This window comes from Coregonus lavaretus (genome assembly GCF_964263955.1).
Source record: "Coregonus lavaretus genome assembly, chromosome: 16".
Classification (NCBI taxonomy): domain Eukaryota; kingdom Metazoa; phylum Chordata; class Actinopteri; order Salmoniformes; family Salmonidae; genus Coregonus; species Coregonus lavaretus.
Genome location: NC_140003.1, coordinates 39,798,888 through 39,811,557, shown reverse-complemented (window position 1 = coordinate 39,811,557; position 12,670 = coordinate 39,798,888). Strand labels below are relative to the sequence as shown.

At 45.9% G+C, this 12,670-nt stretch overlaps 2 protein-coding genes across 2 annotated transcripts; both read right to left on the bottom strand.

Annotated features, from left to right (window-relative positions):
- Positions 1–2,031: 2,031 nt before the first annotated feature.
- On the bottom strand, positions 2,032–7,846 carry cUnh2orf49 (chromosome Un C2orf49 homolog). The gene is made up of 4 exons (XM_084179869.1): positions 7,687–7,846; positions 6,879–7,042; positions 5,802–6,102; positions 2,032–3,620 (listed from the first exon to the last, which is right to left on the bottom strand). Exons 1-4 carry the CDS (start codon positions 7,813–7,815, stop codon positions 3,573–3,575), a joined length of 642 nt encoding a protein of 213 aa, XP_084035995.1. The 5' UTR covers positions 7,816–7,846; the 3' UTR covers positions 2,032–3,572.
- Positions 7,847–11,087: 3,241 nt separating this feature from the next.
- LOC311143954 (high-affinity lysophosphatidic acid receptor-like) lies at positions 11,088–12,278 on the bottom strand (the record flags this gene model as incomplete). The annotated part of the gene is made up of 1 exon (XM_084179862.1): positions 11,088–12,278. The coding sequence occupies one exon, from the start codon at positions 12,276–12,278 to the stop codon at positions 11,088–11,090; it is 1,191 nt and encodes a 396-aa protein (XP_084035988.1).
- Between the last annotated feature and the right edge of the window lie 392 nt (positions 12,279–12,670).

Sequence of the window (12,670 nt, the reverse complement as noted above, 5' to 3'; positions counted from 1 at the left end):
GACCCCCTCTCAATCAGAAAGATTTCTTTCTCCCAGGTGTCTTTCATACAGGTAACGAGCTGAGATTAGGAGCACACTCTTAAAGGGAGTGCTCCTAATCTCAGTTTGTTACCTGTATAAAAAGACAGCTGTCCACAGAAGCAATCAATCAATCAGATTCCATACTCTCCACCATGGCCAAGACCAAAGAGCTCTCCAAGGATGTCGGAGATTGTAGACCTACACAAGGCTGGAATGGGCTACATGACCATCGCCAAGCAGCTTGGTGAGAAGGTGACAACAGTTGGTGCGATTATTCGCAGATGGAAGAAACACAGAAGAACTGTCAATCTCCCTCGGCCTGGGGCTCCATGCAAGATCTCACCTCGTGGAGTTGCAATGATCATGAGAACGGTGAGGATTCAGCCCAGAACTACACGGGAGGATCTTGTCAATGATCTCAAGGCAGCTGGGACCATAGTCACCAAGAAAACAATTGGTAACACACTACGCCGTGAAGGACTGAAATCCTGCAGCGCCTGCAAGGTCCCCCATATACAGGCCCGTCTGAAGTTTGCCAATGAACATCTGAATGATTCAGAGGAGAACTGGGTGAAACTGTTGTGGTCAGATGAGACCAAAATGGAGCTCTTTGGCATCAACTCAACTCGCCGTGTTTGGAGGAGGAGGAATGCTTCCTATGACCCCAAGAACACCATCCCCACCGTCAAACATGGAGGTGGAAACATTATGCTTTGGGGGTGTTTTTCTGCAAAGGGGACAGGACAACTTCACCGCATCAAAGGGACGATGGACGGGGCCATGTACCGTCAAATCTTGGTTGAGAACCTCCTTCCTTCAGCCAGGGCATTGAACATGGGTCGTGGATGGGTATTCCAGCATGACAATGACCCAAAACACACAGCCAAGGCAACAAAGGAGTGGCTCAAGAAGAAGCACATTAAGGTCCTGGAGTGGCCTAGCCAGTCTCCAGACCTTAATCCCATAGAAAATCTGTGGAGGGAGCTGAAGGTTCGAGTTGCCAAACGTCAGCCTCGAAACCTTAATGACTTGGAGAAGATCTGCAAAGAGGAGTGGGACAAAATCCCTCCTGAGATGTGTGCAAACCTGGTGGCCAACTACAAGAAACGTCTGACCTCTGTGATTGCCAACAAGGGTTTTGCCACCAAGTACTAAGTCATGTTTTGCAGAGGGGTCAAATACTTAATTCCCTCATTAAAATGCAAATCAATGTATAACATTTTTGACATGCGTTTTTCTGGATTTGTTGTTATTTGTCTCTCACTGTTCAAATAAACCTACCATTAAAATTATAGACTGATCATGTCTTTGTCAGTGGGCAAACGTACAAAATCAGCAGGGGATCAAATACTTGTTTCCCCTCACTGTATATGACGTGAACACAAGATAATGGTTGCGTTCCCCTGCTCGGACGTTGCATGCATCAACCAATGATTAGTTGCCATGTCATCGACTGGGCAGTCCAGCATCAGATTGCTATAACATGTGGTTAGCTGATACGTAAAATAGCTATCCAAGCATTGTAGGATCTGGCATACATCAGCAATGCCTGGGCAGAGGAACACACCCACTATTAAGACTACTAACCCCATATACTATTTGAGTTCAAAACTATACATTTGACTGTTTTTTGGAGTGCAACAGCAAATATTGCTTTCTGCATGCCCTGGCTTGATACATAAAATATCAGTGAGGTTTAGTGCATGAATGTCAGCTGTCATAATCTATTATATACTTATAAAGATTCATATATTCAGAGTTTATGTATTTAAAGGAATAGTTCACCAGAATTACACAATTATCGCAGTTTATGGAAACAAATATGTAATTCTGTAATTTGGGTGAACTATACCTAAGATTTTAAAGGCTATTTATTTATTAAGGAGCATAAGTCCCAAAGTTGTGAAATGTGAACTAACTCACAAAGAAACAGGTTTACTGGGATTTACCCTGCTGCAAAGTTTGTAATGTTATTCAGATGGGAATAAAACAAAAGCTACAGGAAAAATAAATGTTATTAACCAAATTGTAAATAATGACCGTTTGGTTTTTAAGCTCTGTTTATTATCACCCCCAACAAGTATACATTTGACTGACACTGGTGCAAATGCTTGTTAACCCTGACCCATTCGTGACTATTGAAGTGAGAGCCCTCAGTCATTTTCCAAAGGCTCCGATGGAAAGTCAGTGTCTGAAGTCCAAATAAAGAACTATAAAAATACACCAACTGCTGAACACCTTGTATGACTAAGGAAGTGACATGAAGTTAACAACACTGTTTCCTCTAGGAGTTTTTTCAGCTGCGGTGGCAGAGTTAGCAGAGGATGGGGTCCAATAAGGTGCAGTGGATGGGGACTTCCTCTATACATCTACATTATAAAATTGCAGCGGCGGCTAAATGCATATTTGAGAAACACTGAACAATGCCATCGAGTTGGTACAAGTTGCCCCTAACTGCTGGTCCTGGGTCAGGTATGCTTTGATGCCCTAATGGTTAAGGGTAGGATTCAAGGTTGGCTAATCTGATCCTAGACCAGGAGCAACGTCTTTCTCAGGCACTTGCAAATCATGAAGGACTGATTCTCTGGCACCATCTAGTTGTTCACCTCCATTTCATTCAAATGCACCCCCACTCAAGGCTTCATACAAGGCAATACACACTAGCTAAACATCCCATTACAAATTCAAGTGTCACAGTACTAATACAATAAAGCTGGAATCATTAAAATGGTGAAACAGGAACAAATAAGTTACCCACTCTGACATCATTGCACGCACGATAGAAGAGCACAATATGTACTACAATTAGTTTTACTATGACGACGCTCCTCAGCTCGGCAACAAAAACAATAACGGTGGTGGGGCGGCCAGTGGCGATGTTTCCCCCTACTGAGGACCCTACCTAATCACTATCAAAACACTTACAATCCCTAACCTGTCATGACCCACTGTTTGCAATACATGTGGATATGGTACGGCCACACAGACATATGAAGATGCATAAGCACTTAGCATTGCAGACCCAAAGGTTTCCTATCAAGTTAAGCACAATCAGCCTCCTTAACTCAAGCTCTCTAACCAGCACTGGAAGACTGAACTCTGAAACTACTCTAAGAGGATTTCAGGTAGGTGACATCACAGAATTATAATGCATAGAACAGTATTGAGGGTTAAACTGCTTATTCCACAAAATACTTATGGACATAGAAATATTGTGGTGCCATGCCTGCAGTAAGTCAGTATAGTCCCAGTTAACTCTAGTTCCATGGGAGGGTGCTGTGGTCTGGCTCCATGGGAGGGTGCTGTGGTCTGGCTCCATGGGAGGGTGCTGTGGGACAGGAGCAGAGTACTCACTGTAAGGACACTTGAGGGTCAGGTAAAGGGTCAGAGAGTAGTTCCGGGGTCCAGGTAGGTAAATGAGGACTGAAGTCACCACCCCAAAAATTTGAGTAGTTCTGTGGTTGTCCCGACTGGCAGAGAATTCCCCGCAGTGTGAGGGGGCTCATCACTGCTCTATAGTGGAGTGATGGGTCTCTCGGTAGGGTCAAGGGTCAGGGCCATGTCACTTTTTGGATCTTTTTCTTGTCTTTGAGTTCATCCTGCAGAGACAGAGAGACGATCACCGACGACATTCACAGATCAGATTCAGACAACATTCTCAGTTCAGATGACATTCAAAGATCTGCTTCACAATAACCTCAACATTCCCAAAAAGTCAGTAAAATAGCCCATGACAGCAGTCACCAACCCTGGTCCTGGAAAGCTACCGAATGTGAAAGCTTTCGGTCCAGTGCAACTGTAAAAAAACGGATTCAACTAAATCATCAGGGCCCTGATTATAATATACACTGCTCAAAAAAATTAAGGGAACACTTAAACAACACAATGTAATTCCAAGTCAATCACACTTCTGTGAAATCAAACTGTCCACTTAGGAAGCAACACTGATTGCTTAGGAAGCAACACTGATTTCACATGCTGTTGTGCAAATGATATAGACAACAGGTGGAAATTCTAGGCAATTAGCAAGACACCCCCAATAAAGGACTGGTTTTGCAGGTGGTGACCACAGACCACTTCTCAGTTCCTATGCTTCCTGGCTGATGTTTTGGTCACTTTTGAATGCTGGCAGTGCTTTCACTCTAGTGGTAGCATGAGACAGAGTCTACAACCCACACAAGTGGCTCAGGCAGTGCAGCTCATCCAGGATGGCACATCAATGCGAGCTGTAGCAAGAAGGTTTGCTGTGTCTGTCAACGTAGTGTCCAGAGCATGAAGGCGCTACCAGGAGACAGGCCAGTACATCAGGAGACGTGGAGGAGGCCGTAGGAGGGCAACAACCCAGCAGCAGGACTGCTACCTCCGCCTTTGTGCAAGGAGGAGCAGGAGGAGCACTGCCAGAGCCCTGCAAAATGACCTCCAGCAGGCCACAAATGTGCATGTGTCTGCTCAAACAGTCAGAAACAGACTCCATGAGGGTGGTATGAGGGCCCGACGTCCACAGGTGGGGGTTGTGCTTACAGCCCAACACCGTGCAGGACGTTTGGCATTTGCCAGAGAACACCAAGATTGGCAAATACGCCACTGGCGCCCTGTGCTCTTCACAGATGAAAGCAGGTTCACACTGAGCACGTGACAGAGTCTGGAGACGCCATGGAGAACGTTCTGCTGCCTGCAACATCCTCCAGCATGACCGGTTTGGCGGTGGGTCAGTCATGTTGTGGGGTGGCATTTCTTTGGGGGGCCGCACAGCCCTCCATGTGCTCGCCAGAGGTAGCCTGACTGCCATTAGGTACCGAGATGAGATCCTCAGACCCCTTGTGAGACCATATGCTGGTGCGGTTGGCCCTGGGTTCCTCCTAATGCAAGACAATGCTAGACCTCATGTGGCTGGAGTGTGTCAGCAGTTCCTGCAAGAGGAAGGCATTGATGCTATGGACTGGCCCGCCCGTTCCCCAGACCTGAATCCAATTCAGCACATCTGGGACATCATGTCTCGCTCCATCCACCAACGCCACGTTGCACCACAGACTGTCCAGGAGTTGGCGGATGCTTTAGTCCAGTCTGGGAGGAGATCCCTCAGGAGACCATCCGCCACCTCATCAGGAGCATGCCCAGGCGTTGTAGGGAGGTCATACAGGCACGTGGAGGCCACACACACTACTGAGCCTCATTTTGACTTGTTTTAAGGACATTACATCAAAGTTGGATCAGCCTGTAGTGTGGTTTTCCACTTAAATTTTGAGGGTGACTCCAAATCCAGACCTCCATGGGTTGATACATTTGATTTCCATTGATAATTTGTGTGATTTTGTTGTCAGCACATTCAACTATGTAAAGAAAAAAGTATTTAATAAGATTATTTCATTCATTCAGATTTAGGATGTGTTATTTTAGTGTTCCCTTTATTTTTTTGAGCAGTGTATTATTATTTATCAACCGGGTGGTTCGAGCACTGAATGCTGATTGGATGAAAGCCGTGGTATAGCAGATCGTATACCACGGGTATAACCCAAAATTACTTTTTACTGTTCTAATTACATTGGTAACCAGTTTATAATAGCAATAAGGCACTGCATTGCGTCGTGCATAAGAACAGCCTTTAGCCGTGGTATATTGGCCAGATACCACACCCCCTCGTGCCTTATTGCTTAAATATACTATTAGCTGAATCCAAAATCCTGCAGCCTGTAGCTCTCCAGGACCACAGTTGGTGACCAGAAAAACATAATCTTTAGAAAAATATTTCACATAAACCAGTAGATACTGAGGTTGCATACCGAGCTGTCTGCCTCCCGTTTGAGATTAACCGAGGTGGGGGGGCTCCCCGGACCCTTGTTCCCTGTGGGACTCCTGTGGGGGCCTCCTGTGCTGTGGGAGGACGAGGAGGGGGTAGGGGTGGTGCTGGACAGCTTGCGTATGGGCTTGAAGAGGTTCATGGAGGGAGGGGGCTTGAATCTGTCTGTCACCCCAGACCCTGAGGTCTGACCCTCTGGCTTCTTCAGTCTGACGGGGCCAACTTTAGAGGAGCTGCCATCGAACCCGATCAGAGGCCTCTTCCTGTTGTGGTCGTTACCGGAGCTGCAAGACAAAACAGGACATACTGACTGAGGCAATTACACAGATTTCTCACTTCTAAATGTATGCCAAACACTACTTTAAACAATTGACACAGTAAAATATAAATACATTTTCTGGAAAAAACTTCAGATGCAAAACTTGGCCTCAGATTTAATCTGTTACTAAACTTTGTATCTGCACCACTCTTCCTGTAAATGGGTTTTTGTACAATTCTCTGTGGAAATTGTTAAAAGTAGTGCAAATTTGTAAAAATCTGAAATGAATGGTTTTTGTTTGGTATACATTTTAAAGTGAAAAATCTGAGTCTCAGCGTAAGTCTGTTACTATGGAAATGCTGTGTATCATTGTGGAGTCGTTGGATTTGACTGTGGTAAGAGCATCAACAGCAAAATGTCTGTGGCCATCAAACTGCAGAGAGATATTCTTTCATATCGGGCTGATTTCCTCAACAACTAACAGGCTCAACTTTTCCACTGTTTTGGTCCAACAGCTCCCACGTTGGAGCAGCATGAGCGTACCCATGCACAAATACTCTGAAAGCAAAGTCTTGCATCACGCTCATCTCAATATGTACGGTTTTCAAATCTCCTTTTTCAAACTCAGTTTATCTTTTTGTAAAGTCAGTGACATTTTTTTATTGTCAATGTAACAGAGTTAATGGAGAAGTTCTCTTTGTTACAACCAAATCTCTATTTTTTTTATGTAAATGGCATGTTATAGAAAGGTCCAGACACCTTGGTGATTTCAGGTTTTAGAGAAACTTATCCTCTCCCCACCTATGAGACTGTCCACTGTCTGTCCTCTGTCGCGCTCGGGTCTGCTCCATCCTCTTTCCCCAGCGGTTGTTTGGCAGCGCTCTCTGCGGGAGGGGGATGACGTGCCGGAGGTAGAGATCCGTGAGCTGGACGCGGCTCCCATAGTCTCCGGTGGTTATCTTTTTCTGTCCAGGACAGGGGCCAGAACATGTCACGTGTTAGTTAGAGCCTCATCAAAACCAACAGCTGACACTAATCATAAACTGGAGCCAAAACAGGGAAGACCTCGCTAGCTGTTCAATAAGAAACATTTTGCTACGGTGTGTACTAATGAATACACCCCGGGTACACCTGACGCATGCGCACAAACCACCTAAAAACTTGCACGAGGTCATTGTATACGCATGCGTCAGGTAATAAACTAAACACATCCGACTCTAAACAAACCATGAGCCACGCATTTTGAAAGTTGGTTTAATAATATTTTCCTGTCGATATTTCCAACATGCTGCTTTTGCATGGCCTCTTTAGTGTTCTGACGCTGGTGCAAATAGCTAACTAGCTAAATGGGTGGTCCTCTGTAGCTCAATTGGGAGAGCATGGCACTTGTAACGCCAGGGTAGTGGGTTCGATCCCCAGGACCACCCATACGTAAAAATGTATGCACACATGACTGTAAGTCACTTTGGATAAAAGCGTCTGCTAAATGGCATATTATATTATTATATTATAAATCAGCAGACCTTTTTGGCTACAATACAAGCTAGCTGGCTACCTAGCTGACTAGCGCTAAATCAATGTTCAAATTCAGCCCTGATTCGTCTCTTACCTCATTCAGAACCAACTGGATGAACTCCTGAGACAGGAGCTCGGGGTGTAGTAAGAGTTCTGCGTTAGAAGCGCCTCTATCCTGAGATTTGTCTTTCCCTTCACGTCCCATGTCGCTGGAGCCCGCCATCTTTGCCCCCCCACCCCCCAAGCATCCTCTACGTCTGGTCGTGACGTATTTCAGCTGTTCCATCAATCAGATTTATCTTCTTCTTCGATTAGGTTTAACGGCGGTTGGCAGCCAATACATGTTGCATTACCGCCACCTACTAGACTGGAGTATAACTCCCTTATACTTTGCTTTACTTTTTACTTTAAAAAATAAAATAATAATAATAAATATATATATAATACTAATACTCTACCATTTAACACTACACTCACAAAATATTTTTACAAAATAATAATAATAACATACTCCACTACTTCAATCTATGTAGTCCTCCTTCAGGCCAACAGCCTGAAATGATGGGACACCGCCACTTAACACACCCTGTACGTAAGTCTCGCACACCCAAATACCTCTCTGCAGCTGCCACCACAACCTCTATTTTCTGTGACTTACATTCCATCCCTGCAGTGCAGTTGATAACCATTGCTATAAATGTCAAAAATGCAATCTTACTGAAACATGTATCACTTGTTGGTTTATCCCTCTGTACTGGTACAGATATACTACTCACACCACTCCTCTCAGGATCCCTCCCCCTTGACCCATCTTCCTCTACTTTCTTCACTGCCTCAGCATATGACAACTTCTGCACTATTCTAACCCTGGAAACCTCAACCTGCCTCTCTCGCATGGGACATTTCTGATCCCCAGCCCCATGGTCACCTCTACAATTAACACATACCACTACTTTCCCCTATGCTACACATTCGTTTGTCTCATGCCCTTCTGCACACTTCTCACACCTAGGAACCGTTCAATGGTGCCCTTTTCTTGAGAGCAAAATAATTCACATCTCTTGCCCCCATTCTTTTAACACGGAGCGCCTGCTCCCTCTGACCGGCAGAAACACAAACAATTATCACCAGTCCACTTCTGGTTACCCTCACCGATTCCACAGCACCTAACTCTGTTTTCACCCACCCTGAAACCACAAATGGATCAGCCAAAAGGCAAGGGTCCACTTTTTCCAAAAACTTCACTCCTGCTGTCACAGACTCATCTTTATCCTGACCCTTGGTGTAAACCTCGGGCTCCGAGAACTTCACCATACCTACCACCTCCGATACTTCGCCCTTATTCACTTCCATTTCTCCTCCTGTCTTCAACTCACTCTGCTTACACTTTCTACCATTCTTCTTTAACAAACCATCTCCCTTTTTTCTGCCTCAAGCTCACCCTCATCCTCTCGCTCTTTCTTTTTCCCTCCATTCCTCCTCCGTATTCCAAGTATTAACTCTCCTTATGATAATACTGCACTTCTCCTGACATACATCTTGTTTTTGCCTTGTCAAGGGATGCCATTTAATCGGCTGTCACAATCTCCGTACAATCAGCACGAATCCCTCGGGATGTAGCGCTCCCCACTGGCACTGACAGGCCTCGTTAATTGATGTCTTATTCCAATCAGATTCATCATCAAGGTAAGGGGGCTCAAATGTGCTATGTCTCAATCAATTATAATGGCTTCCTTTCCTTATGTCTATGTATCCTTCACATGAACTAAACCAGTGATACACTTAATGTAGATACTTCCTTTTTATGTTGCATAAAAAGGATCTGCAGGGATGTTTTCTCTGTCAGTTCTTGCAGCTCAGTGTTGATGATGAAAATGAGACGCAGAGACAAGGAAGCAACCTTTGCCTGTCCAGTAGACAGATCTAAAGCCTGTTTCGTGATATATTTAGGTCTAGCCTAAGGTTATTATGACTATGAGTTAGGGTAAGGCAAACTTATGCTAGACCTGTCATCAAGGCAAAGAGTGGCTACTTTGAAGAATCTCAAATATAAATATTTTATTTAACACTTTTTTGGTTACTACATGATTCCATATGTGTTATTTCATAGTTCTGATGTCTTCACTATTATTCTACAATGTAGAAAATAGTAAAAATAAAGAATAACCCTTGACTGAGTAGGTGTGTCCAAACTTTTGACTGGTACTGTAGTACATATCTTTCTTCTTTCATTCAAGCAGTAGAATTGAGATAATCACACCTTACGCAAAGTGAATTAGTTTACATGGCGTGCCCTAGATTGGAACTTCTCTCAGTAAACTGTTTAACCACGGTACATATGGAGATTAATTACCTACAGCACAGACTGTGTGTTCTGCTGTGGAAGATAAGGGTCAGATATGGGTCTCACACACATAAATGCACTCCACAACCTACAATCCATAGAGGTCTTTAGTATCCCAGCAACACAACCATTGTATTGACATTGTAGAGGCAGGGGACGGCTGTACGTGGTTTGTTTTCGACAACAGGTTCAACCTTTGTCAACCAGCATGCCCAACATATAATATTTTAGTTCCAGTATTAGGTTTTAGGTACAATGTTAGCCTATTACAGTATGTAGACAACTTACAACGGTTATAACTGTGTTTAACATGATTTGTTATTTCATTTCTACTCAGTCTATATGCTACATCTGCATAGTTGATGACATCAACACACCTGTTAATTGGATTGTTAGTTCATTCATTAAATCAATTATTCCTTCACTGAAACATTTTTTTTTTTATATTGTTCAACATTTCTTTACAATTTTATCCAATGTTTTCATTTACATACAGTATAATTAGACATATACAACAACCATCTGGGGAAACGATCACCAACAGTACTCAGCCAATTATACAAACACCAGGGAAACGGTTCAATAGAAAACACTGTTCCCAGTTGTGCATCATTTCTCTTCATGTCTTTTTTTTAGAAGAAGGGAAATAAAGACTTTTGAGTGCCTCTGTTCACGGCTGTCCAGTGTCAACCGCACTTTACACAGAACACAAGAATGTACTCGCCACTATTGCGCCGATGCAAATAATCTGTCAAAAGACAGCAACGTTTCAGCAGCAAGCCGTCTATTCTGATGAAATGTTGATGTCTTAACAAATCGTGTAGAGAGTATAGCAGGTCCTTTACACCAGTGGACCACCCTGTAGCTTCAAGACCAGAGTTGGTGACCACTGCTTTCCACTGTTACCAGAGCGTGTCCTCAGAGTGAGCGTTAGTTCCACATAGCCAACTGGGTCTCACCGCATACGTAGATGTTACTGTCACACAGTCAACTGGGTCTCACTGCACATGTAGATGTTACTGTCCCACAGCCAACTGGGTCTCACCGCACACGTAGATGTTACTGTCACACAGCCGACTGGGTCTCACCGCACACGTAGATGTTACTGTCACACAGCCGACTGGGTCTCACCGCACACGTAGATGTTACTGTCACACAGCCGACTGGGTCTCACCGCACACGTAGATGTTACTGGGTCTCACCCTCCTGCGGCTCCGGCCTGGCACCCTGGGACACAGCCTGCAGCTCTTGGGCATGAACTCCAGACACGCCTCCCGGAACTTCCTGATCCTCCAGCAGTAGATGACGGGGTTAAACACAGTCTTCAGGTAGCTGAGCCACAGAGCCCCCACACTGACCGGGTAGAAGGCAGGGCTGAAGTAGAACCTCCGGCTGAACACGGCCAACAGACTGACCACAGTGTGGGGCAGCCAGCACACAGAGAAGCCGATGAAGAGGATGAGGATGGTGGTGAAGGCCCGCGTCTTGAAGCTCATGTCCACGTTGACCTGCGGGGGCCGTTGCAGGCCGGTCAGGCCCAGCTTGCTGACCTGGTTGAGGACCGGGAGGCTGGCCTGGTCAGAGGTGTGGTTGTGGATGCGCAGGGCGTTGCGGCGGACCGTGTTGAGGATGCATAGGTAGGAGTAGAGCATGACGCCGAACGGCACAAAGAACACCGCCACCGCCAGCAGCACCGTGTAGCAGCGGTCGGCCAGCGACTCACTGTAGCCCAGCACACACTGTGGCGCCCAGGCCCCACCGATGCCCGTCACACCTGCTGTGCCCACCCGCCAGCCGATCACGGACGGGAGCGCCACGCAGAGGGACAGCGCCCAGGAAGCGACGATGAGCAGCTTGGCGCGGTGTGGCGTCAGCTTGTCCTGCCGCTGAACGATAATGAGAAAACGGTCTACGCTGATGATGAGGAGGATGGACACGCCCTCCAGGACAAAGAGCCAATAGAGCATGACGGAAGCACGGCAGAACCCGCCCCCGAAGCGCCAGTCGGCGGTAGCCACGGTGACGGCGGTGAAGGGCATGCAGAGCAGTGAGAGCATGATGTCAGAGAACGCCAGTGTGGCGAGGAGCAGGTTGATGGCGGAACGCATGGCGGGCTTCTGGTAGACGATCAGACACACGATGGCGTTGCCCAGGAAACCGATGGCGATCATGAAGATCATGATAGCGGCCAGCGTCACACGCAGGGTGACAGGCATGAGGGGACTAGTAGTCCCGACCCCTGGCGGCGGCTGCGGTGGTGGTGAAATCACCACCCCTTCCTCCTCTTCCAGCTCCATCAGGGGGGCACACCTAGCCAGCAGGCTGCCATTGCAAAACGCCATAGCGATGGTTACCAGGCTAACAGTCAGTTCCACCCTGGATACGCATCATTGTTCTTTCGTCAGAAGTTGTGTTGTCAAAGCTTCCTCGGTCAGTCACACGTCCTGGTCTCCTCATTCATGGCCAGGTCTGAAACAGGAGCAAAATTTTACATGTCAGATACATGTTGGAACAAAACCTGCATCCTATAAACATTTGAGTCCAACATAGTTCTTTAAGAACAAAACAGACTGTGCAGATGCGTTGAATATCCACTGATCATTGACATCCAGAAGGTAATCTACTGCGGCCCACGTTCGTTATGGTGTTTTGTCCATGCGAATTACTAGTAGTGTTATGGGCTGTGGACAAGTAACTGAAGTCCATACTTGTAGCGTTATCAGAGTTGTTGTTG

What these genes read in the sequence shown, in the direction of transcription:
- cUnh2orf49 (XM_084179869.1), bottom strand. Translation starts at nt 7,815, where the DNA reads ATGGCGGGCTCCAGCGACATGGGACGTGAAGGGAAAGACAAATCTCAG. An exon ending in TCCAGTTGGTTCTGAATGAG is followed by an intron (nt 7,043 to 7,686) that starts GTAAGAGACGAA and finishes TGTCCTGGACAG; the next exon opens with AAAAAGATAACCACCGGAGA. An exon ending in GACAGTGGACAGTCTCATAG is followed by an intron (nt 6,103 to 6,878) that starts GTGGGGAGAGGA and finishes TTTGTCTTGCAG; the next exon opens with CTCCGGTAACGACCACAACA.